Below are 26,096 nucleotides of genomic sequence, written 5' to 3'. Positions count from 1 at the left end.
TATTTTGCCCAGAGCAGGTAAGTATATTCAGCACTTAGGCTGGGCACAAGGCCCGTGTGCACAGTCGGGCGCTAGACCCGTGGCCACAAGTTAGGGGCACAAGGCCCGATTAGGTAGTTAGAGGGCTTAGAGCCCATAGTGTAAAAGGGCACAAGGCTCTAGTTAGTGGGCTAGTGTCCATATTTAGGTAAGGCCAAAAGGCCTAGTCAGGGGGTATAGTGCCCATAGTGTATAAGGGCACAAGGCCCTAGGTAGGGGCTCAAAGCCCATAGTTAGAGGGGCACAAGGCCCTAGTTAGTGGGCTCAGAGCCCAAGTCAGAGAGGGGCAAAAGGCCCATAGTCAGGGCACAAGGCCCTATAGTTAGCTGGGCAGAGAGGCCCATGGTACAAAGGGCATAATACCCTGTAGGCAGTGGATTGAGAGCCCTGAGAGAGTAGGGTGCGGTCCCATGTGTGGTGAGAGGCCTAGGAAACAGTATAACAGAAGGCTCATGTTGGTGCTATACTAACCCGCCTGGTTAGATAGCAGGTGTGTGTAGTACATGACAGCCTTCCGGGTACAGAAGCAGAGTATTATTCTGTCTGTGCGGCGAATATTGCATTGTGTATTGTATTTGGGCTGTGCTGTGTGTACTTCTTTACAGATGCAAGACGTCAAGCCACCATTAAAGGTAGGCTCTTGTTCCTGACTGTTTTCCTGCAATAATCTGTACTGTGGAGACAAGGTGTAGTTAAGAGCATACACATAGCCAGGGAAGAACACACAGTAGTTTTCCCATCCCGTAGGTCCCTGGGGTTACGCTGGTTTCCAGAGGAGGTGATTGAGTATCTCACTGGCAGTGCAGCACAGCTCATTTGAGTTCCAGGGGCATCCCGTGGTTCTATTTGAGTGTTCCAGTCCTCAGTTCCGGTAGGTTCTCTGGTGGTTCCGGACTGGGACAGGTGTTCCGCTTGAGTGAAGGCAGTCGTTTTGAGTTCTGGTAGGGATGACTGGCGGTTCCGTGCGGCAGTCCGCACTTCGGTGGTGCGCTGGTCCAGTGAGCCTCTTTCGTGCCACGTGCGACTAGTCCTTAGGATTCCGTGAGTGACCCCATAGTGAGTAGACAGTCTTCTCGGTACGACCTGGGTGAGGGTTTAGGAACAGCCCTCCGGGATAATCTGTGAAGTAGAGGGAGGAGGTTTAGGCAGTACACCACACCCAGTTTATAGTCAAGTTGCGTTCCTGCCCATTAGTTAGTTGCTAGGGTCGGGTCGCCTGTTGTTAGTTAGTGCAGTTGTGTGGGTGTACATACTAGCCTCACTGGTAGAGTAGAGGGAGGCTGTGTTGTGTCTGTTGTCCACAGGTGTCGGGGAAGAGCAGGAGAGCAGGGACTGGAAGTTGGAGGGCCTGGTGAGTATAACGCTCTATTCCTTCTTTTGGTTATGCCCTCACCGAGAGGTGAGTGGGGTACTTGAGACGGGACTTTTCCTGGTCTCAAGTACTTGTAGTCCCGCACCCTTGGCAAGAGTAAAACGAGGTGGCGGCAAGCGAGATTGACTAAAGTGTCTCTGCTCATTGTCGTGGTCTTGGACAGCCCTTTCCTGTTAGGCACAGCCTTAATTTCTGTTTCTTCCTCAGAGGGAAGTGGTTGGAGGTGACAGAGGCTCAGTTGCTGGTCTGCTGGGGTAGGACATTGGCTGGGGTGCATCGGAAGCGGACAGGAGCCGACCATCGTTTGTAAGGTAAGTTCATCTGTGTGCGTCTGTCCAGTTCCCCGCAGGTGCTAGACGCTGTGTGATAAATTAATTCAATTAATCAAATAAACAAGCTCTGGTATCTAGTATGGGTGCTGGTACAGCCCAGGAGATATGACGAGTCACATGGTGTATGCGCTCGGTAATCTGTTACGGCTGCTGATGCAGCCACGGAGGTATGTGAAGCCCCGTGGTGCACGGGCTCTGACCTGGGTCTCAAGGTTGGTGCAGCCTTTAGTGTGGCAGGAGAACACTGTACAGGTGGTAGGCAAGGTTGGTGTAGCCATTGATGGTAGCGAGGCATTTGGAAGCCGTTCCCTTCGAAGAGTCGGCTTAGGTTCTGTGCGAGTTCCTTCCCTGGGGGCTAGCTTGTGGTGCGTTATGATTAGCCCAGAATGGTTCGGGTTCATGAATGCCTGGGGAATATTATCACAGTTTAAGAATAAATTACAGGCAAAATGGCGGATAACTGCTGTTGTTCTGCGGGTGGGTGACCCATGATGGGACATTGAGATTGGCATTAAGCAGTTGCTTATGTTGCGTACATTGTTCTCCCTCCACCATATCAGTGCTATCAACTGCTTACTTGCAAATGAATCCCAGTAAACAATAATCACATTTACTCAAGTGTAAATACAATTGTTTTTATTATATTTGCCCTGGTACAAATTTCTTGCAGTTGTAATTTTGGGAAGACAAGACGAGATCTGTTCAAACTTGGGATAATTTTAGAACTTAAGCTAGGTTTATGCTATTAGTAGAGATGTGTGGAGATCCATGTGTTTTGGTTTCGGTTCTAAATCCATCTTTGTGGTTTGGTTTTCGATCTGGATTTCATTAAAAATTGTGAAATAGAGGTAAATCACGCAATTTTGAGCTATTTTTGTTTCTACATTAGTATTTATATCATGATAATATCATTACAACATTCATTTACAGTCTATTTTCTAATGACTGCATCACAATTGTCAATATTGTCATCAATATTCTTGAATTTAGTACCTTCATCCTAACACATAGTAGATAATACTGGTGTCTATTAGAGGAGAGCTGTATTAAGGATTGTGAATTTTGATAAGGGAAGGAATATTTACACTATTGATAAATTAGTATTTTGGCATGGGGCACTGATGAGAGGGTGTATAATTTGGGAGGTTGTATGGGTGGCCAAATGTGCAAAGGGGAGCAGTTTATTAAGAGAATGGAATTGTGACATTGAGGCAGAGAAATGTCCCTATATGAGGTAAGTATGGGTACAATTTAAATATACACTGATTCAGGGTGACAGGACACGTAAGAGGACAAAGACACTTAAAAACTGAAAATAATATTGTCACCAATATTGGCCAAAGACTGCAGTGAGCTGACTGGCTAAAAATAGTGACAGAGCAGCGGCACAAAAACATGGCAGTTTAATAAAAGGTATGATCCCTATGAAACAGTGTGGCAGAAAACTGGTTGATAGGATGATCCTTTTATAAAAGAAGATAGTGGGTACAATGGCATTTTCTAGGGACTGAATGACCTTCCGTTACAGATGAATAATTACTGTCTAGGGGAAATGAAATCGAGATGGAATTTGGTAGTGTGGACACATGACCTCAACTAAACAGCTAAAACCTGATGCATTGATGGTGGAAAATGAACGGATATCCAATGCTAACAGCTGTCATGGCTTTAGTGATCCGCTGTGTAACAGGATGCTGGCTGTCATACTTGGTTCCTCTTGTAAACGTTTGCTTCACAAACAATTGTTGTTTAAAACTATACTTACTCTTCTTGGTCCCCTTGTGTATAGAAGTATCAACCCCAGCAGCAGCAGCAGCAGTATCGTACAAGGATGCCTCTTCGGAATCATGAATTGCATTAGGTAAGTCAGTTTGCATTTGAAAATTGAATGCTGGATTACATACTAATAAATACATGATGTGTCTATCCATTCTGCGCTAGCTGATGCAGTACTGCTTCTTACTATACATGATTTTTCACCTTTTACCAAATTACTTCAATGAACTCACTGCAAATATTGTATCAGGGAGGAGGTGCCTAGATAGTCAATGTCCCTACATCTACTTATTATAGTGTCACAAAGGCTACAGATGTCTTGACAAATGTCTGGGGAATAAAAATGATTCCACACACTTGAGGTGCTTTTTTGGTCTTATGCCCTGGCATGACAATGTACTTTCATGGGCATGAGGTGGTAACATTGGTGGCTGTCTTACTTTGACGCAGTCATCATATTCCTTCTCATTATCTTCTTCAAGATCCACAGTTATCCTCCTCATGCTGTTGCACATTAGCAAGTTCCAAAGTAGCCTCCTTAAATTTATACAATTGGTTTTAAAAAATGTTCTATAAACGTTTGTTTTTTTGTGGTTTTCTGTTCAGAGTCAAAGAACACCCTGTGTTTTGCCCACTTATTAGTAAAGATTCCAGTGATATTGTCCCTCACACAATTGCCAACGCAGTCAAACACTTGGATTTTAAAAGTGAGAAATTAATTGCACCTTGTTTCTTGGCCACATATCAGTACAATGTCAGTGATACTGCTCCTCACACAATTGTATTTAGAGTGAAACATAGAATTTGAATTTGATGGCAGATAAGAACCGCTTGGCCCATCTAGTCTGCCCATTGTTTTATTAACCTATGATAACCTTAAACCTTATTTGATCCCTTATTCTTTATAAGGATATTCTTATGTCTATCCCAATCATGTTTAAACTGCTCTACTGTATTAGCCTCTACCACATCTAATGGGAGGCTATTCTACTTATCTTCTACCCTTTCTGTGAAGTAGTTTTTCCTCAAATTTCCTCTGAAAATACTTCCCTCCAGTTTCAGTGCATGTCCTCATGTTCTAGTTCTTCTCTTTCTTTGAAGAATGTTTCCCTCATGTACCTTGTTCAAACTCTTGATATATTTGAAAGTTTCTAACATGTCCCCCCTTTCCCTTTTCTGCTCCAAACTATACATATTAAGTTTTTTCAGTCTTTCCGGGTAAGTTTTGTGCTGTAGGCCATGCACTAAATTAGTTGCCCTTCTTTGGACAGTTTCTAATGTATTTATATCCTTCTGGAGATATGGCCTCCAGAATTGAACACAGTATTCTAGATAAGGCCATACCAATGACCTATACAGTGGTATCATTACCTCTTACTTTCTGCTACTGATTCCTCTCCCTATGCAACCAAGCATCTGACTTGCCTCCCTCATTGCTTTGTTACATTGATTACCTGCCTTAAAGTCACCTGAACTAGTGACTTCTAGATCCCTTTCCTCCTCAGTAGTTTCCATTATAGTGCCATTAATACTACATTTTGCCTTTGGGTTTTTGAGACCCAAGTGCATGATTTTGCATTTTTTGGCATTAAACTGTAGTTGCCACTCTCTTGATGTCTACCTAGATCATCAATCATTTGTTTTACCCCTCCTGGTGTGTCTACCCTGTTGCATATCTTTGTGTCATCTGCAAAAAGGCATACTTTCCCTTCAATACCATTTGCAATGTCTCCAATAAAGATATTAAAAAGCACTGGTCCAAGTACAGATCCTTGGGGTACTTCACTGGTAACCTTTCCCTCCTGTGAATGTACTTCATTTACTGTAACTCTCTGTTTTCTATCCTGCTACCAAGATCTTATCCATTCTACCATCTTAGAATCCAATCCCAAGCTTTTAAGTTTATTTAACAGTCCGCTATGTGGGACAGTGTCAAAAGCCTTACTAAAATCTAGATAATCTATTACTTTAGTCATCCAGTCAAAAAAGTCATGACATGATCTCCCTCCAGTAAATCCATGCTGTTTTTGATCCTGTAAGTTACTCGATTTAAGATAATCTACAACTCTTTCTTTTAAGAGTGTTTCCAACAATTTTCCTATTACTGACTTAAGGCTCACTGGTCTATAGTTGTTCGCCTCTTCCTTGCTTCCACTTTTGTGTAGTGGGACTACATTTGCTCTTTTCCAGTCCTCTGGATTTACTCCTGTAGTTAGTGACTGATTGAATAATTCTGTTAATGGTGTTACCAACACCCCTTTAAGCTCTTTTAGTATCCTTGGATGTATCCCATCTGAAACACTTTGATTTTAAAAAATAGAAATATACAGTATATATAAATATAGTAAAGGTACCTGTTGAACAGGACCGGTTCAACTGGGTTACAGACCGGGTTAAGGATCCTGCTGTTATTTTGAGGAAGTTTTTTTTTCACATGTGCGCAACATGGGTGTGACTGCTGTGGTGTGTTTGTTGTGAATGAAAGGATTGTGGTATCTGGTCGGTGGGGTTTCTGACACTGACTAGCAGCCGGAGGATACCTAGAGCTAGTGGGTGTAGCTACTGTCAGGAAGCCTTGGAACATATAACGTTTGTGTTATGCTGGTTTTATGTTGGAATAAAACAGTAACTGCTTAAGAGACTGGAGTAAGAATTCATTTCTTTGGTAATTCCTACAAAGTGGTGTCATCGTTGGATCTGAAAGGACAGCCAAAACACAGTTGTCCACACAGTCATCCAGATAACAAAGCCTAGTGTGATAACCAGAGAAAAGAAAATGAAAAATAAAAGAAGTGCTTTTTGTGTGTTTTTTTCTGCTTTTCCTTTTCATGTTGTTGCTCTGTTTGTTTTGTTGCTCCTTGGAAGGCAAAATGTAGCAGCTGCTGCTACCTAAAGCACTGGAAATCAGGAATAGGCTTGTCGGTGTATGTTAAGGGAGGCGCAGTTTCGATATTCCACCGGCTTGGATAGCTAGATCGAGGAAATCCTCCGTGCTTTAACCAATGTGGCTGCCACACAGCAGTCTCAGCAGGGCTAAATGCTAGACAAAAACCGAGGCCCAAGTGGAAACAGACTTTTCCGTCAGCTCCGACAGAATGAGCACGAACCTTCTGTCTTATAGAAGATAACATTCTCTGACAATTTTGCGGCATTTTTGTTGTTTGAATAGAGGTTGACTTGGCTTAAGTGATGAACAAGTGAATTGGTGGTGAAACTTGCTCCTTATAGGAAGGGCAGAGGCCAGCGGGCCTATATAGATTTGCCTGAGGATCAGGCAGTGGACTTTCAGCAAATAAAGGCCACAATTTTGGCATGGATAGGGGTGACAGGGCCCAAGAAGATGCAATGATTTCATGACTGGCTGTTTAGATAGCGACCCCAAAATGTGCCCAGCAGGCAGACCTGGCGAAGTTAACAAAGAGTTGGTTGGAGTCCAACCAAAATACACTGGTCAGAATGTTAAAAATCTTGGCTGAAGACCATTATGAGCAGAACCTAAGTTGGGAATTACAGAGATGGGTTCGACAGATCGCCCCTCAGTCGTTTGAGGAGCTTGTGACAGCTATTGACCACTATTACACTGTCGAAAATGTGGCCTGAACAGATGAGAAAGTTGCCAGGCCAGACTCCAGGCAGAAACCAACCAGAATCCAAAAACTATCCACAAGCTCATCAGAGCTAAAGACGTTATGGAGTCTGTTCCAGGGCTCCCTGTGGCTACGGCCAAACACGTCTGGGAGAATGTGGCCTCTAAGAGTCTGACTAATAGACATAAGGACATTGCATGGATGGCTATCCAGGGGGGTCTGCCTCTCAGGACATTCATGCACTCCCGGAACCTGTGCAGATATGTTCACTGCCCCTTTTGTATTACCAGAAGGGAGACTGCTCAGCATATCTTTTGGGACTGCCCCACTGCACAGGCACTGTTGGATGCCCTGAAACATGAACTTAAGGACAATGTGCCCAGGACTTGTCTTTCATACCATTCAGTATTTTATGGATTATTTCCTGGGACACACACCGTTGGGGCAATCCAGGAGGCCTGGCACCTTATGAACTGTTTTAAGGACGCTATGTGGCTTGCCAGGAATCGCCTCATCTTGAAGCAGGAGTAGATGTCCATCCAGGACTGTCGCAGGCTGATCCACAGCCTGCTAAGAGACTATAACACCATTGACAGTCCTGAGGAAGAAGAATATGACGATTTATTGTTATTGATTGTTGTCTCCCTCTTCTCCTTCTCCCCACTGTGTCTTTTTTAGCAATAAAATCTTTGGTTTGTGCTTCCCCTTCCTTACCCCCTCCAACCCATTCCCCTTTCACATCTTGAAGTATTATTGAATGTGATGTCTATTTATGCACCCTTCCCTTTGTGTCTGTCCTCAATAAAAACTTTTTGCTCGTGACTCCACCACCCTACCTCTCTCACCTACCTCCCCCTCACATCCAATGTTTTTTATTGTAATGTAATATTGGTTAAAGTTTGAATGGTCAGTGCAGTACTTGATATATATAGTGTAGGATGTTATATCTTGTACTTTATGCTTTATATTGTACTAAAATGTATGCATGATTATGTCTTACGGCAGGGGTGGGCAAACCAGTCCTCAAGGGCCACAAACAGTTCATGTTTTTTGGATTTCTGTCTGTAGAAACAGCTAGGATAATTACTGACCCAGCCAAATAGATTAACTCAGCTGTGCATGATTAAAGAAATCCAAAAAACATGAACTGTTTATGGCCCTTGAGGACTGGTTTGCCCACCCCTGTCTTACGGTGTACTGTGTACACATGAATGAAACGTATGACCTGTGTTTTTTGTATTTTATACAAATAAAGCTACTTTTTCAATCAAAAAAATTACTGACAGTACTCCCCCCTTTCAATATCAGGGGGTAGTAGTAATTACCCTGGGTGAGGACATGCCAAGGGTCCCGGCCCGGGCTCTCACTGCCCATCGTTTTGTTTACTTGCTTTTTGGTTTATTTTTAAACCAAAAATGTTTTCTATTTTGTCTTTTTTTTCGGCGGGGGAGGAGGGATGGTGGCTCGGCGGCTCTGCCCCCCCCCCCCCTCTTTGGTGGGGAGAGCAGGGCACTTTAAAAAAAAGAAAAAAATAGAAATACTCACATGATCACGACGCCGGCATCCCTCTTCCCTCATCCTTGCTCTGTTCGTACTTAATGTCAAGCGTGACATCATCACATCACACCCGACATTTAGTTAGGAGCAGTGCAGAGAGGACCCAGCAAGAAGAAAGAAGACTGAAGAGAGAAGAGAAGAAAGGAAAAGAGATGAAAGAAGTCAATACAATGGTAAGTAAAGGAAAGGAGGAAAGCAGAAAGGCACAGTGTGATGAAGAATGGGGGGGAGGCACAGTGTGATGATGAAGGAGGGGAAGGCACAGTGTGATGAAGAAGGGGGGAAGAAGGCACAGTGTGATGAAAAAGGGAGGAGGGGAGAAAGGCACAGTGTGATGAAGAAGGTGGGGAGAAAGGCACAATTGTGAAGAAGAAGGGGTGGGAAAAAGGTACAGTGTGATGAAGAAGGGGGAGAGAAAGGCACAGTGTGATGAAGAAGGGGGGGGAGAAAGGCACAGTGTGATGAAGAAGGGAGGGAAGGCACAGTCTGATGAAGAAAGGAGGGAAGGCACAGTGTGATGAAGAAGGGGGGAGAGAAAGGCACACTGTGATGAAGAAGGGGGGAGAGAAAGGCACAGTGTGATGAAGAAGGGGGGCACAGTGTGATGAAGAAAGGGGGGAGAAAGGCACAGTGTGATGAAGAAGGGAGGAGAGGAGAAAGGCACAGTTTGATGAAGAACGGGGGAGAGAAAGGCACAGTGTGATTAAGCAGGGGGGGAAGGCGCAGTGTGATGAAGAAGGGGGGGAAGGCACAGTGTGATGAAGAAGGGAGGAGGGGAGAAAGGCACAGTGTGATGAAGGGGGGGGGGAAACAGCATGGCACAGTTATGAAGGGGAGGAAGGGGAGCAGCATGGCACACACTGATGAAGGGGGGGAGCAGTATGGCACAGTGTGATGAACGGAGGCCAGGTGATGGGGGGGAAGCAGCATGGAGGGCACAGTGTGATCATAAGGAGGCACAGCGTGGTGATGATGAAGGGACACAGTAATGCGTGTGTGGTAGCACAGGGGGCTTGTGGCAATGTAGTGTTTGTGAGGTAGGTGATGGCTATTTAATGGCTGCTATTTTGTTTGTGGGGTGATGGTGGGGCAATTTAATAATGGGGACTATTTATTTAAGATGGGGTGGTTTGGATGCTATTGAAAGTGGGGGTGAGTTTGGGGAGAATGAGGTCTCTTTATTAAATGTGACTATGAATTATTTAATGGCGGTGACGGTTGCGGGAAATATGTATATTTCTGAAATGTAAATACTAAAAATTTATTGCTGGGCCTGTTTGGAGGGAGGTAAATAGGTTTATTTATTAAATGGGAATACTATTATTTTAATGTTGAGGCTGGAGGAAGGCCTATTTATTAATTGTGGGTCCAACTGATGCTGGTTGGAATTTTCTAAATGTAGCTGCATCTAAAGAAACCTGCAGTCACAGGTGTTGAAAGTGACAAGAACAGGTAAGAGAGATTAAGACAGTCTGTCAAATGTTCTGATTCTAGTGGGACAATCCCAATTTTTGGTGACTGTTCTGCCCAATGTAAGGGGCAGGCCAAGTCTGTGTACACACTGCATTCTTTATATACTACACTATGGTGCTAGATGTCCTTCGTGGGCTTACCAAACCCACTCTGGTAGTTTGGTTACGCCTCTCTAGTGGATGGCCACACCTGCTCTGGTGGGCCTCTTCAATTGTATTCCCCCTTGTGAATGGGAATTGGGGGCACTTATGTGAGGCATAATATGAATTGGGGCACTTATGTGTGGCATAACATGAACTGGGTGCACTTATGTGTAGCATAAAATGAATTTGGGGCATTACTGTGGTATAATATGAACTGAGAACTCTACTATGTGGTATGTTATGAATTGTGGGCGGGACTATTTACCACAGTATTAACTGGGCCTCTACTATGAGGGCACAACTAAGAGGCACTATGAGGTCACTGTCTTGCTGTCCTGAAAGTCAGGACTGCTGGGACATATGTCACACTTCTGACAATGGTGTGCACAGCAATACAGGGTTTTTTCTGTAGGAGGGTGGTCTAGAGCTTTTCACCTGCTAAACACGCCCCTAATTGTATGACCACTCCCACTTTTGCAACGCCACTGCCATACTCAAGTATAAAGGGAGCCCCATGAAGTTGTTGTACTGGGGCCCTGAATTCCTCTTGGCAGCCCTGATAACATCCTGTGGACAGTGCTTTGCTAAGTTTCTCTAGGTATTTTTGATGAAATTCACACAACAATCGAGGTGAATTGACATTCTCTTCTGGTTCCCATGAATTGTCTTCATTGTTCTTCATGTTCATCAATTTGAACAGGATCTGGATGAGGCAAGGTGCGACCAGGAAAATTATTTGAAATTACTGGCTTCAGTAAAGAAATATGAAAGACAATATGAACTTTCATAGATCCTGGGAGTTCAAGTCAAAAGGTAGATGAAATGACTTGTGCCAAAAGCTTAAAGGGACCTCTACATTTTGGGCCTAGTTTAGAAGAAGGCACACTTAATTTTAGATTTTGTGTGGAAAGCCAAACATCGTCTCCAGTGTTTAAAGCTTTACGATGTCTGTCTGCAATTGTTTTATAACTCTCATGACCACGTAGCAGTGTCTCTCTTAATATTTCAAGATTATCTTGTGGCGATATAATAGTAGGAATGGAAGAATCCTGTGGAAAATTGGGTAGTAGGTTTGGATGATACGCCAAATTGTCATAAAAAGAACTTTGTCTTGTGAGTGAGTGTTGCGAGTTGTTGTATGAAAACTCTGCCATAGGCAGAACATTAATCCAATCATCTTGCAGAAGGCAAATGTGGCACCGTAGATAATGTTCCAGGGTCTGGTTGATGCGTTCTGTTTTTCCATTGGATTGGAGATGGAAGGCAGTAGATAATTTAAATATTAATATTAAGAGCACTACAAAACTGCTTACAAAAGCGTGAAGTAAATTGCACTTCTTGGTCGGAAACGACATCATCAGGAACTCCATGTAGATGAAAAACTTCCCTGATTAGTAATTCTGCTGTATCTTTTGCAGAAGGAAATCCACGACAGGGCGCAAAGTGAGCCATCTTTGTAAGTCAATCTACAACCTCCAGATTTGTAGTTATACCCAAGGACGATGGTAAATCCACAATAAAATCTATGGATAGTGAACCCCATGGACGAGAAGGAACTGGCAAAGGCTGTAAAAGTCCAAGTGGAGCAGTGCGTGGAGTGTTAAATCGGGCACAAGTACTGCAAGATGATACAAATCTTTTAACATCCTTCTTATATTTCAGCCACCAAAAGTAACAAGATAATTCATTAGTCTTACAAACATCTTTGTGGCTTGCTAGTCTAGAGTCATGAACAAATTGCAGTACCTTTAATCGTGCTGATGCTGGCATTCATACTTCCATACTTGTTATCTCGATAGGTTAAGTGTAAATCTAAAGGAGGATTTAAAAGGATTGGATCTGTACTGTAACCCTCTTTGATATAAGACAACAACTTCCCAGTGCCAATAGTTCCCAGGAAATTTGACTTAGAGGATTGTCTCTCCTGGCTCCACCTGTTTTTAGTCTTCCATATATGCTCTGGATAGAGCATCAGCTTTCCCATTCCGGAATCCAGATCTATAAGAGATAAAAAGGTCAAAACGATTTAGGAATAAACTCCATCTGGCTAGTCGAGGAGAAAGTCTCTTAGCAGATCGAACAAACTAGATTCTAGTGGTCAGTAAGTACTATAATATGGTGTGCAGCACCTTCAAGCAAAGGTCTTCATTCATTAAATGCAGCAACAATGGCTAATAGTTCTTTATTCCCTACATCATAATTATTTTCTGAAGCAGTTATTTGACGAGAGAAAAAGCACATGGATGTAGTAGCATCTTCTCTCCTGTTCTCTGTGATAAAATTGCCCCTACTACTGAATCTGAAGCATTTGACTAGGTGATAAAAGGAGTTTCTGGGTTGGGATATTTTAATATGGGATCTGTAGTAAACCTTGTTTTAACCAAAAAGAAAGCCCTTTCAGCTTCTGCAGACCAAAGGAAAAATGATCCTTTCTCAGTTGAGTGATTGGTGTCACAATCTTGGAGAAGTCTTTAATAAAAAGTCTTTAGAAATTGGCAAATCCTATGAAGATTTGTACCTCTTTGACATTTCTTGAGGCTGGCCAATCTATTATAGCCTGGAATTTGCTAGGGTTCATTCTCAAACCTTGAGGTGAGATATAGCCCAAGAACTGAAACTGTGGGGGAAGTCACACTTTTCCAACTTGATGTACAAATGGTGTCTGCAAATACGTTCCGGAGCAGTCCGAATCTGTTGTTGATGCTTCTCTTGGGAATTTGAGAAAATTAGTATAGCATCAAGATAGATGAAAACAAATTGGTCAATTAAATCTTTAGAAACATCATTCATAAAATGTTGGAATGTAGCAGGGGCATTGCACAGACCAAAGGGCATCACCAAATGATCAAAATGTCCATATTTACTTCGAAAGGCAGTCTTTCATTCATCACCAGATCGTATGCGAATGAAATTATATGCTCCTCGTAGATCTAATTTGGTGGAAATCTTTGCTGAGTGAAGCCTCTGCAGTAATTCTGAAATAAGTGGTACTGGTTCTTAATTGTAACTTTATTCAACGCTCTATAAACAATACATGGTCGTAATGAATCATCCTTCTTTTTCACAGAAAATATAGGTGCACCTGCTGGAGACGTGGAGGGACGAATAAACCTTTTCTAAAATTTCATCTATATAAGCCTTAAGGATCTATAACTCAGGTTCAGCTAATGGATAAATGCGCCCAAAGGGTATGGCAGCCCCAGGTAACAAGTCAATCGGGCAATCATAGGGTTTGTGAGTTGGTAATTTCTTATTAAAGAAATCAGAAAAGTCTTTATATTATATTATATATATATATATATATATATATATATATATATATCGTGGAGGTAGCTGGTCCAATACATGAGGAGGGGAATTATATAACGCACTCACCTCTTTAACAGAGGGTTCGGGCTTATTCTCGGGAGCATGAGCTTCTAGTGAAAATGAAAAAGTCTGTGATTCCCATTTAATGGATGGATTATTTTTAGCCAATGAAGCAATTCCCAAAATAATAGGGAACTGGGGAAAAGATCAGTAAGAATTTCAGAGTCTCATGGTGATTTGGCTCAATTACGAGGTCCAGGGGTTCAGTCTGATGAGTAACTAGACTGGAGTTCAAAGCAGAACCATCCACATTCTCCATTAACACAAGTATCTGTTTCTCTCTGAATTAAGTCTTGTTTCACCGTACCTGTCTAGCAAATCGGTAATGTTAAAATTGCAGGAGGATTAGACTGTGAAAGAGACTGAGATTATTATTTTGGAGTGCTGACTGCAAGAGGCTGCTGAGGGATACATGTTACCATTTACCCTGTATCTTGTGAACGTCTTGTGGTGTTATGCTATCGTAATAAAACCTTATTTTGGATATATTCTGGTCTACCCGAGTGAGTTGAATCCCACAGAGGGTAACTGCCATCCCAGCTAAGGATGGTATCCTCACAATTGGTGGCAAGCAGTGGGGTCACTCTGCTCGATGTCGCAAGAACCAGGAAGGCAGCAAAGGACGCAAGAGCCTTGTAGGTACAGCACAGAATGGGCTACACAGCACCAAGAGGAAGCCTGTCAGAGGAGTTGCAAGAAACATGAGCCATGAACAACTATAACTCCCTAAAACTGGATGAACTCTGGGGATTATGCAGGGCAAGGGAAGTTGCCACTACCCAGGATGACTTCAGGCCACAGCTAGTGGAAAAACTATGCAAATGGCTCCTTTGCCTACTCGATGATGCAGGCTAGATGGAAAGAGCAGAGGTCCCAGCAGTGGAAGCCACCCAAGTTGGGACTTATGTTGCAGAAATCCTGGAACCCAAGGATTCAGTTGCGGACCAGGAGCAACCTCGTATAAAGGTGCTGGGTGATGGGGGATTCATATGTGCAAAACTGTCTGAGGTGGACTTTATTAAGGAATGTCAGGAGATCTTCCCAGATGTGGTGGGGGAATGGCCCAAGGAGACTGTGGTGAGCTACTATACCACTTCACTGCCTGAGGAGTAGGCTCCACTGGAACCCTCAGACCTTGCCCTACTCTGTCAGGAGCAGACAGTAAGGATTCCGGAGATTGCATCTACCATACAGACATCCCCCACCCCATGCCACTCAGCAGTGCACAGTGGAATCTATGACTATGGCCAGCTTCACCGAGAGCTGCAGCAAGTCCTCGGTCAGTGGATCTGGAGAAAAGTTGAGTTGGTAAAAGCAGGGATAACTGAGATATTACCCAGCCTTCAGGATTGGGTGGAAAAGTGTAACCCACAGTCCTGGGAAATAACAGAAATAGGGTGGAGTGAAGGCCCAAGGCGACCTAGCAACCGAGGACCAAGTCTGCAAGCTGAAGCCACCCCCGGAAAAACAAACACTACCACCCTGATACGCCAGAAGCGAGGGGGTTAAGTGCCACTTGCAATGCTGTGGCTGGTGTGAGGCAAACAACAGGAGGAAGCCTTTACCGGTACTTGAAACCTGGATGGATGGATGGCAGAAAAGCCCAACTACTTAAGGACTCTGGGGCAGCCATCACCCTGGTACGGCCCGAGTTGGTGGATTCCAGAAGAATTTTCCCCAAGTACTTTAAAGTTAGGAATGAGGATGGACAATGGGCAGAGAATCAGGCAGCCCAAGTCCAGTTGCATTGGGGCCATTGTAACAACCTGATGGAAGTTGGACTTATGGCAGGAATGTCCAATGAGGTGATCAGACACGTCGGGAACTGGTCCACAGATATCAGGTGGAGAGTAGTCATACATGCCAGGAACTGGTACACTGGAATCAGGCCAAAAGCAGTCAGAGATGCCGGGAACTGGTACACAGATCTCAGGTGGAGAGTAGTCAGACACACCAGGAACTGGTACACTGGAATCAGGCCAAGAGTTGTCAGACACGCCAGGAACTGGTACACGGTACAGACAGCGAAGTACACAGGGATGTTCCACAGACTTGGTCAGACAAGCGATAACGGAACACGGTTCAGGCAGCGAATTACACAAGGATGTTCCACAGACTTGGTCAGACAGGGAATACTGGTACATGGATATCCAAAGGGTACAGGAAGCAAATGGGGAGAGCTGGGAGTCAGAAGCACAGAAAACGAGTAGCACTGACACCGAGCAAGTGTCAGTGCAGGTTTAAATAGGAAGCAGTTTGAAACTCCAGATCCAGAGACCAGATCATGTGATCGAATTGGAGAGCCGATCACAACACTACAGACCAACACTGGAATGAGTGACAGGTGAGTATCCAATCAGCGCAATCTGGCCTGGCTGCAGAGAAGTGCTGAGAGAGGCACAGAGAGGACATCATGGAGGCAAAAACAGTAAGTTTCGTTACAGTACCCCCGGCTATAAGGGTGCACTCTCAACAACCTAAAAGGGTTTGTTGTGAAAGTTCTTATGGAGGTGTGAATATCCGAAGCCTTCACCCATGAACGCTCCTCAGGACCATAACCTTCCAACTGACCAGAAATTTAACCAAACCTCTGGATCTACGAGAATCCAACAATTGTTCAACCTCATATTCAGGTTGATTTTGCAAAAGAACCGGGTGAGGAGGCCTCTTGTTGGTAGAGAATTGGTGCAGAACCACTGGAATAGGGAAATATGGATAACATTAGGAATTTGAAGGGAGGGTGGAAGTTGAAGCTTGAAGGCTACTGGATTGATGACCTCAGCAATGGGAAAGGGTCTAATAAATCTAGGTGCTAGCTTCCTACTAGGAACTTTTAAATGAATATTTTTGGTAAATAACCAAACCTTATCTCCAGGAAACAGCTATATGGTGTCCACCCCAAATCATATGTACAGGTTGGTAGTCCCACCCAAATATTGGGATCGATTCATAGCTCAGGCCCATGGGGAAGGGGGTACCGATCACAAAGGAACAAGGAGAACACGAGCCAGGCTCAGGCAGCAGTTCATGTGGGTAGGTTTAACGATGGATGTAGACCGCTACATATCAAACTGTGTAGACTGCAAGAATATGTTAGGGCAGGTCTGCGACAGTGACAGTCAGACAAAGGAGGGGAGAAGGCAGCATAGAAAGCAGGACATTGAATACTGCGTGATGTTACTCTCAGTAGTCCCTGTAGGAGATAGTGTTCAGCAGGATGCCTGCAAGAAGCCAGTCCATAAGTGGACGCAGAATTGGGAAATGAGTAACCTCAGGGCAGGAAGGGACTGAGGGAGGTGGAGGCATAGCCAGGCAGGACCCCAGACAACCAGGGAAAGGCAGCCATTAGGGCTCTCAGGCAGTAGGGCTCAGAGTAGCTACTGCAGCAGGAGACTGAGACTTCTCACAGAGGCTCTGGGAATTGAACAGTGTTGGCGGCTACAAGAATATAACAAGGTGCAACAAGTGAACACTGGAGGTTGGAGGCTGATAGACCCCTGCTGTAAGGGGGAGGATTGAGACATTTGACCCTACTCCCTGTGTATATAGCCAAGAATATAAGGAGAGTTATTCTAGCTTGGAGGATCCTGGTCTACAAGACATCAGCGAAAAGGACTATGGGCCAGGCATCATGGTGCTGCTGGAGGAAAAGCTACCTGGACAGGGTCTGTGTGAGCCAGTAACCCAGGCTGGATGACACTGTAAGTGTCTAGCTAATCGGTAGTGTTAATATTGCAGGAGGATAAGACACTGAAAGAGACTGAGATTATTATTTTGGAGTGTTGACTGCAAGAGGCTGCTGGAGGATATGTGCTACCATTTACACTGTATCTTGTGAACGCCTTGTTGTGTTATGCTGTCATAATAAAGCCTTATTGGATATATTCTGGTCTACTAGAGTGAGTTGAATCCCACAGAGGGAAACTGCCATCCCAGTTAAGGCTGGTATCCGCACATCATGCTCGTGTATTGCCAACAGAGTAAAGGATACAGACTTTGGGACATTAACAACAAACGTCTTAACACGTCACCTAGAGGAGTAGTGGAAGGGCAACCACAAGAAAAATTAGTGACATTGGATGTTCAGGCAGCAGAAAGCGTGTCTAAGTCAGAAAATGTACTTGCGGATATCCAACTGGAAAACAGATGTTTTACGAGGAGTAACAAAGGTATTCCACCTAGGAGATATAGCGAGGAGTACGCTAATCTAGCCTTTTGTGAACAGCAAAACATTGAAGGGGCAAAATTAAGCGATGACTGGGAACAGTGAAAAGCGGCTATTGCTACAGAGTTAAAAGCTCTGGATGACAATCATACATGGACTGTAGTTAGCAGGCCAAGTAACCGTAAAACTATAAGGAATAAGTGGGTCTTTTGTAAGAAAGTGAATGCAGACGGTACCATCGCACGCTATAAAGCCCGCCTGTTGCCAAGGGCCACACACAAAAGTCCGGATAGATTATGGAGAGATCTTCTCGCCTGTTGGCAGATACAGCACCCTGAGGTTAGTGATTGCCACTTCCACTATCCATGATTTGTTGTTGTATCAGCTTGACTTTGATTACGCATTCAAAACCAGCTAATACACCTGTGGATAAAAGCTTAAAAATGACAAAGGAAATGTCAGCAAGAAACAGTGAAGAGATAGAGCAAATGAGCAAAATCCCTTACAGAAATGGTGTTGGAAGCATAATGTTTGCAAGTATTAAGACTCAACCAGATGTCACATATGATGTGAATCGTGTCAGTCAATCTACAATCAATCTTGAGAAAAGACATTGGACTAAAATCAAAAGAATTCCAAGAATTGATGAATTGATGACTTGCATTATGTCATGAAAGCCAGATAGTTGGAATGGTCTTGATCTAGGGCCCTCTTAACAACCTTTTGGGCCCCCGGGCAAAGCAGTGCACCGGGGCCCCTATATATACATATATATATATATATATATATATATATATAAAAAGTGGCTATATATATGGGCCCTGCAGCCCAGGGGGGTCTCCTCCTCCGTAGCGCTCCTTAATAGATGTCGGGCGGGCGTGATGACGTCGCGCCCGACATGCACTGCCAGCGCCACACGGAGGAGACCAGGGAGGGAGCCGGATCGCCAGCTGACAGCAAGGTATGTATTTTCTTCTTCTTTTTTTTCAGGTTTTTTTTTGTGCTGCCTCCAATGGGCACCTGCCCATTGTGCCCAATGGGAAAGACGGCCCTGTCTTGATCTCTGCTTGAGTAACAGCTACCCCCAGAGAGGTGAGGACTCTAATGGAGGAGAGGTATTCACCAGGGATTCCTACAAGGGAAAATGGTCTTAGCTGTTCTCAACCGCAGGTCGTGATCCTCTAGGAGGTGCAGAGCAAATAATACAGAGAACCACAAAGTAACTGTAAGGCAGAATGAAATGTAGCCTCAGGTGTATGAAATTCTGGAACAGGACAGGTGCTGTGCGATGATCAGCAGTATAGCCACGAATCTCGATCATAGGATAGGCTGAGCAGGAAGTACAGTCACAGGTCTAAACAGCGGAATAAGCTGAACAGATATAGCTGTGAAGCCATGTACTGCAGTGAGCAGAAGTACTGAGTTCCACACAGGTGTTATGACTCTGGACTAGGACCGATGATGAGCAATACTCTGCAGTGAGACCACAGGTCTTGACTGTGGAATAAACTGAACGGGTAATGCTGTGAAGCGATGAACTGCGGAGAGCAAAAGCACTGAGATCCACACAGGTGTTATAACTCTGGAACAGGACCAATGATGTGTGAAGCTGCAGTCGATGAACGAACGGACTAACTCGGGAAGACAGGAACAAAGGTAAGTATGAGCACCAGGGCTGCCAAGAAGAATTCAGGGCCCGGGTACAACAAATTCATGGGGCCCCCCTCATAGTGAAGTAAGCCCCAAAATTTTTTTGCGGCGCAAAAAATATTAGGTATATGGTCATATATTCAGGGGCGTGGCTAGCCAAACGGCAGTGCAAAAATTTTGGGAGGTGCGGTCATGCATTTGGGGGCGTGGCAAACGTGCCATTGGGGCGTGGCTAACATAAAAACCACTAGGCTCTCAATTCGCCGGAGCGTCACATATGTTTAAGCACTCCTGACTTTCAGGACATCTACCACCACAGGGTAGTATACAAACAATGCAGTGTGTACACAAACAGTTCAGTCTTGGCCTACACCTTACATTGGACACAACATTCACCAAAAATTGGTATTGTCCCTACTAGAATCACAACATTTCACACACTGTGCTGCTCTCTCCTACCTGTTCTTCTCACTTTCTCCACCTGTGGCTGCTGCTTTCTTTAGTTGTGGCTTGTCCGGATCCAGAAATGTTGAAGGACCTATTTTGAAAAAAAAATGGCTACATTTAGAAAATTACAGCCAGCCCCAGCGTTAAATCAATAGCACCCACGATTAATAATTAGGCCTTCCTCCAGCTCCAATATTACAATAATGTGCCCCTTCATCATCGCCATGCCTTATGATCACACTGTGCCCTCCATGCTGTTTTTGCCCCCTTCATCTGGCTCCCCTTCATCAGACTATACTATGCTGCTCCCCCCCTTTTTCAATCCCACTGTGCCATGCCTCCCCCCCCCCTTTGTAACCCCACTGTGTCATGCTGCCCACCATTTTTTAACCCCACTGTGCCATGCTGACCCCTGTTTATTAACCCCACTGTGCCATACTGCCCCGTTTTTTAACCCATCTGTGCCCCTCTCATTTTTTCACCCCCTCTGTCATGCTGCTTTCCCATTTTTTAACCCCTCTGTGCTCCCCCCTCAATTTTTAACCCCTCTGACATGCTGCTTTCCCATTTTTTAACCCATCTGTGCCCCTCTCATTTTTTAACCCCTCTGACATGCTGCTTTCCCGTTTTTTAACCCCTCTGTGCTCCCCCCTCAATTTTTAACCCCTCTGACATGCTGCTTTCCCATTTTTTAACCCCTCTGTGCCCCCACTCATTTTTTAACCCCTCTGACATGCTGCTTTCCCATTTTTTAACCCCTCTGTGCTCCCCCTCATTTTTTAACCCCTCTGACATGCTGCTTTCCCGTTTTTTAACCCCTCTGTGCTCCCCCCTCAATTTTTAACCCCTCTGACATGCTGCTTTCCCATTTTTTAACCCCTCTGTGCCCCCACTCATTTTTTAACCCCTCTGACATGCTGCTTTCCCATTTTTTAACCCCTCTGTGCTCCCCCTCATTTTTTAACCCCTCTGACATGCTGCTTTCCCGTTTTTTAACCCCTCTGTGCTCCCCCCTCAATTTTTAACCCCTCTGACATGCTGCTTTCCCATTTTTTAACCCCTCTGTGCCCCCACTCATTTTTTAACCCCTCTGACATGCTGCTTTCCCATTTTTTAACCCCTCTGTGCTCCCCCTCATTTTTTAACCCCTCTGACATGCTGCTTTCCCGTTTTTTAACCCCTCTGTGCTCCCCCCTCAATTTTTAACCCCTCTGACATGCTGCTTTCCCATTTTTTAACCCCTCTGTGCCCCCACTCATTTTTTAACCCCTCTGACATGCTGCTTTCCCATTTTTTAACCCCTCTGTGCTCCCCCTCATTTTTTAACCCCTCTGACATGCTGCTTCCCCGTTTTTAACCCCTTTGACATGCTGCTTTCCCGTTTTTTAACCCCTCTGTGCTACCCCTCATTTTTTAACCCCTCTGACATGCTGCTTCCCCGTTTTTAACCCCTTTGACATGCTGCTTTCCCGTTTTTTAACCCCTCTGTGCCCCCCCTTATTTTTTAACCCCTCTGTCATGCTGCCCCCCGTTTTTTAACCCCTTTGTGCCCCCTCATTTTTTAACCCCTCTGTCATGCTGCCCCCCCGTTTTTTAACCCTTGTGCTCCCCCTCATTTTTTTAACCCCTCTGTCATGCTGCCCCCCCCCCCCCGTTTTTTAACCCCTCTGTGCCCCCCTCGTTTTCCTCCCTTCACTTACCTTTTCTCCTCTCTTGGTCTTCTCTGCTGCTCTGTGCTCCATTGCTCCAGACTGACTGAATGCTGGGCATGACATGATGACATCACACCCAGCATTCAGACAGTCTGAATAGAGCACAGAGCAGCAGAGAGGAGGGATGCCGGCTCCGCGATCAGGTGAGTATGTTTTTTTTTTTTTTTAAACTAGCCTGCTCCCCCCACCAACGACCGAGCCCCCCCCCACCCCCCCCCCCCGCCAAAAAAAAAAAAAAAAAAGGAAAGGAAAAAAAACGTTTGGATAAAAAAAATTAAAAAATTAAAAAAAATCAGCAGCGCAAGGGCCCGGGCCGGGCCCCCTGACATGCCGGGCCCGGGTAATTAGTACCCGCTCCCCCCCCCTCTCGGCGGCCCTGATGAGCACATACGGGAGTCAGAGGAGATGCTTCCTATCAGGTAGGGAAACCTGATGATCTGACCTCCATAGAAAGGTGGAGGACCCTTATAAAGGGAACTGGCTGGTGATCCTCCTATCACCGTGGAGCAGAGGTTTAAAATGGTTCCCAGGTTTGTGCATGTGCAGAATGCTTGGCAAGATGGCATCCGAGGATAGAGGAACGCCAGGCAGTACAACAGATAGGAGTTACCACGGGAAACACATGAATATAAGGCTTAGATTGAAACTAATCCGGTGACATGCGTGATACATTGTGTATTAACCCTTGATTTCTTGTTACAGGAAAAAGAGACTTTATTGAAAAATGTAATGTTTGATAGAGTCAAATTGTTTTTCTTTGTGAAAGAAGACGTTGCTAAGCGAGGGGGGTGTTAGTGAGCAGGGTCACGTCAGACAAGTCCTACAAAAATTGCGAGAACACCATTTCTATGCTAAATTTGAAAAATGCGAATTTGAGGTTCAGAAGGTGTCCTTTCTAGGTTATTTAGGGCTAGATTTACTATCAGGCGTGATGCATGGCGGCTTCAAACCGCCATGCATCGCGGCGGTTTTCCGGCGTGTTTGCATTGCAAACAGCCGGATTTACTAATGGGCGCATTTCAGCTTCAATTTGAAGCCGCCGGCGATGTAACGGCGGGATGTAATGCTCAAAGCCGCCGGCGGCTTTGAATAGAACATGGCGCTTTTGCTTTAAATGACGGCGCTTTTGTGTAAAGGCAGTTTTTTTGAAAATTACACCTGTCTCCTGGCCTGTTACTATTGGCTATTTTAAAAATCAGGAGATTTGACATCACAAGGCCTATATAAACCACTGGCCTGACACTTTTTCTTTGATAGGGGTTTGAGGAGTTTTGTGAGAGGAGTTTGGAGGATAGTGGTTTGCTGAGAGTTGGTGAGAGTTGGAGTTTGGTGGATTGGTGGAGCGATATCTGTTTGAAGTGTGAGTAGTCCTGTGGTTTTTTCCTGTTTTGTACATTTATTTTCTCATTTATTTTCTGTCTTGTATTTTTTGTATTTGACTTGTCCTTTGTCTGTGTTACTTGTGTGTGACTGTGTGGAGAGTGTGTCTGTAGGTAGTGTAGTTTGTTCTTTGTGTTTGTAAGTCCTTCAGTGTTTTGTGTTTTTCTGTCTTCTGGGTAAAAATGTCCAGAGATAGGAGGGGAGAACAGGCTGAGGAGAGGGAGATGGAGGTTGAGGGGTCAGAGGAGAGAGAGGGAGAGGTTGAGGAGACAGGACAGGGCAGGAAGACCAAGACAGGGAGGAATGTGCGCTTCTCACATGATGAGAATTGTGTGTTGGTGCACAACATCATTCCCTGCTACGAGGTCATCCTAGGGAACCTGGCAGCCCGGACTCCTCTAAGGCGGCGTCACCAACTGTGGGGGAGAGTCTGTGAGGCCGTGAACGCGGTGGGCCCACTGAAGCGGACAGTGGCACACTGCCGCAAGCGCTTCTCTGATATTAAGAGGAGGCTTAAAGAGAAGATGGCCCAGGAAAGGAGGTCGACAAGGCGCACGGGTGGTGGCCCCCCACTTCGTATGGAGTACACCACGTATGAGGAGGAGCTGCGCCAGATAATGCCGGCTGAAATTGTAGAGGGCATAAATGTCCAGGACACCGACTCGCCCTCTTTTGGCCAAGTAGTTGGTGAGTTATTTGTTTTTTTTACCCTAACAGTATTTTAACTGCTTTTCTCTCTTTAAAACTGCTTTTCTCTTTTTAAAACTGCTTTTCTCTTTTTAAAACTGCTTTTCTCTTTGCAAACGTTTTTTCTTAAAAAATTTTTTTTTTTTGTTTTTCAAAGTGTATATTTGCCTCTAATAGTTTGTAAAGGTTTTTTTTTCTCATAGGAAAAAAAAAAAAATTGCAAACACATTTGTGCAATAAACAGTATATTTGGAAATTGTTTTTTTCTGGAAATACATTGTATGCTTTTTCTAATACATCCAGAATCGCCAGGACCGCAGTTCAGTCCCAGTGCCAGACCTACACCTCCACCTTCAGCGAGAGATTCGGGCACAGACGAGCAAGCAGGTGCGTGATTTCTGTTTAGGAGAGAAATAATGGAGTTACTTGATTTTCTGTGCAAATGTTGCTGTCAATGTTGATTTTTTTTTTCTTTTTATTGTTTGCAATGAGAAGTTAGGGCTACATTTTACTCAACTGATATGTTGCCTATAGAAACCCATCAGAATATACCTTTATTTATTGCATTCAACAAAATGACAGCTAAAATCTGATTGGTTGCTATAGGCAACATCTCCACTTTTGATAGCATGCAGTTTAGTCAAAATAACCCAGCATGTACTACACAGTCCAAATGATAATGGGTATTAAAAGGATAATAAGTGCATCCGTAAGCAGGTAGCATAGGACTAGAAATCAGGAATGCAAACATTGTGAAAGAATCTGTAGTTGCTAAAGATTATTCTTTCCTATCCAGTGTTCAGAATGCAATATACAAACATATTATATACTATATACTTACCGTCATTTTTCATACACAGGGCCCTCTTCATACCAGCCACCTCAGGCGGAGTCCCTGGAAATGTCCCCTGAGCCAGAGGATCTAACAACCATCACCCTGGTAACAGTGGATGCCCCTGTGTCTGGCCTCCAGGAAGTTTCACCTGGCCCTGCTGAACCATCACACCACCAACCTGCACCTGCACCTATGGACCCAGCCAGAGAAATGGCGCTGTCTATTGGCGCATTCCAGCAGCAACAGACATTATTCATGGACAGGCAAACTCGCCACATGTCCCAAATTGCGGCCCAGTTGAGGCGGATACACCGCTCCAATAGTCAACTCCCTGCTGGAATCAACCGTCTGGCAACAGCTTTAGAACAGACCAATGTGCAGCTGGCCCAAATGACTGGGGCTGTGGAGGCCTTACATTCCACAGTACGTGAGGGGAATGCCAATGTGACCCGGCTGGCAGGGCAACTACATTCACAAATTGTAGCCCGTTTACCGGCACCTATGTCTTCCGCCACCACCAGTACCGCTAGTACGCCTAGCACATCTGTACAGAGTACTCCTCCAAGGAGAGGTGCTCGCACCAGGGGTGGGCGAGGGAGGGGAGAGAGTGGCACCAAGCATTGTGATATGCCTGCAAAAAGACGTCGGTAGTGCAATAATTATTATTGCTTCATGTTTTCACAAGTTTGCGTAAGCATTATACGTTATTATTTATTGTGTTCTGCAATAAATGCAGTTAAATTTCTATGGTGTCAGTGTTTCTTTTCTGCTAATTAAACAAGAGTATACTGATGTTTTAAAAACTATGCACTAATTTCACTTAAACATTGACCTCTGACTGTCACAATCCAGGGATGTTCATATTTACCACATGAGGAGTACACACTATCCTGTTTTTAAAGGTTCCAATTTACAAAACATTTAAAATAAAATATAAAAATTCCACTCACATAAAACACATTTTTGAGCAAAAAATGTTTTTCATACTACTTACACGTAAAGTAGTTTGCAATTAGACGGTCTCTAATCTCCCTTCCGCCCTCTGTGCTCTGCACATCACCAGATGTGACACGGACCCCTTCTTCTTCACTGTCTACTGCAATAATCGGTGGGGTAAGTTGATGTATTGCTAGATTATGTATCAAACAGCCAGCCAGGATAATATCAAACCCCTTTTCAGGTGCATACATAGCCACCCAACCAGATTATTCTAGTAACCTGAACCTAGTTTACCAAAGTACAAAGGTACGCTATAACACCCCTCTACTAAATCAGTAAATAAATTGCATGGTGGGAAGACACAAGAGAAAAAGAAACCAAAACAACACTGCAATTACAAGACACTGGCCTTTTAACATATACAATCCCAAAGGAAAAAACTTTGAACATGAAATGGCCCTTTTCCTTCTGTTCTGATTGCCCAAATATCTGAAACAGCACACTGTTTGAACAATCTCGCCGCTCACAAGCAGCGCTTTCATTTTGGTCTTTTGAATGGCGGTTTTCCGGCGGCTTTATAAACCCCCTAATAGTAAATCCGGCTGTTTGTATGTTGAACATTGTTGAAACCGT

General features: G+C 44.4%; 1 protein-coding gene across 1 annotated transcript; it reads left to right on the top strand.

Moving 5' to 3' along the window:
* The first annotated feature begins 22,767 nt into the window (after positions 1-22,767).
* LOC142160344 (uncharacterized) lies at positions 22,768-25,269 on the top strand. The gene is made up of 3 exons (XM_075215263.1): positions 22,768-23,689; positions 23,993-24,076; positions 24,550-25,269. Exons 1-3 carry the CDS (start codon positions 23,185-23,187, stop codon positions 25,173-25,175), a joined length of 1,215 nt encoding a protein of 404 aa, XP_075071364.1. The 5' UTR covers positions 22,768-23,184; the 3' UTR covers positions 25,176-25,269.
* The last annotated feature ends 827 nt before the right edge of the window (positions 25,270-26,096 follow it).

The sequence above is a fragment of the Mixophyes fleayi genome, chromosome 6 (assembly GCF_038048845.1).
Source record: "Mixophyes fleayi isolate aMixFle1 chromosome 6, aMixFle1.hap1, whole genome shotgun sequence".
Classification (NCBI taxonomy): Eukaryota; Metazoa; Chordata; class Amphibia; order Anura; family Limnodynastidae; genus Mixophyes; species Mixophyes fleayi.
This window is presented reverse-complemented; position numbering and strand designations above follow the sequence as displayed.

Bases quoted from the DNA above. Each gene is read 5' to 3' on its own strand.
- LOC142160344 (XM_075215263.1), top strand. From the start codon at position 23,185: ATGTCCAGAGATAGGAGGGGAGAACAGGCTGAGGAGAGGGAGATGGAG. The intron at 23,690-23,992 runs GTGAGTTATTTG...TAATACATCCAG, and splicing joins CTCTTTTGGCCAAGTAGTTG to AATCGCCAGGACCGCAGTTC. The intron at 24,077-24,549 runs GTGCGTGATTTC...TTTCATACACAG, and splicing joins GGGCACAGACGAGCAAGCAG to GGCCCTCTTCATACCAGCCA.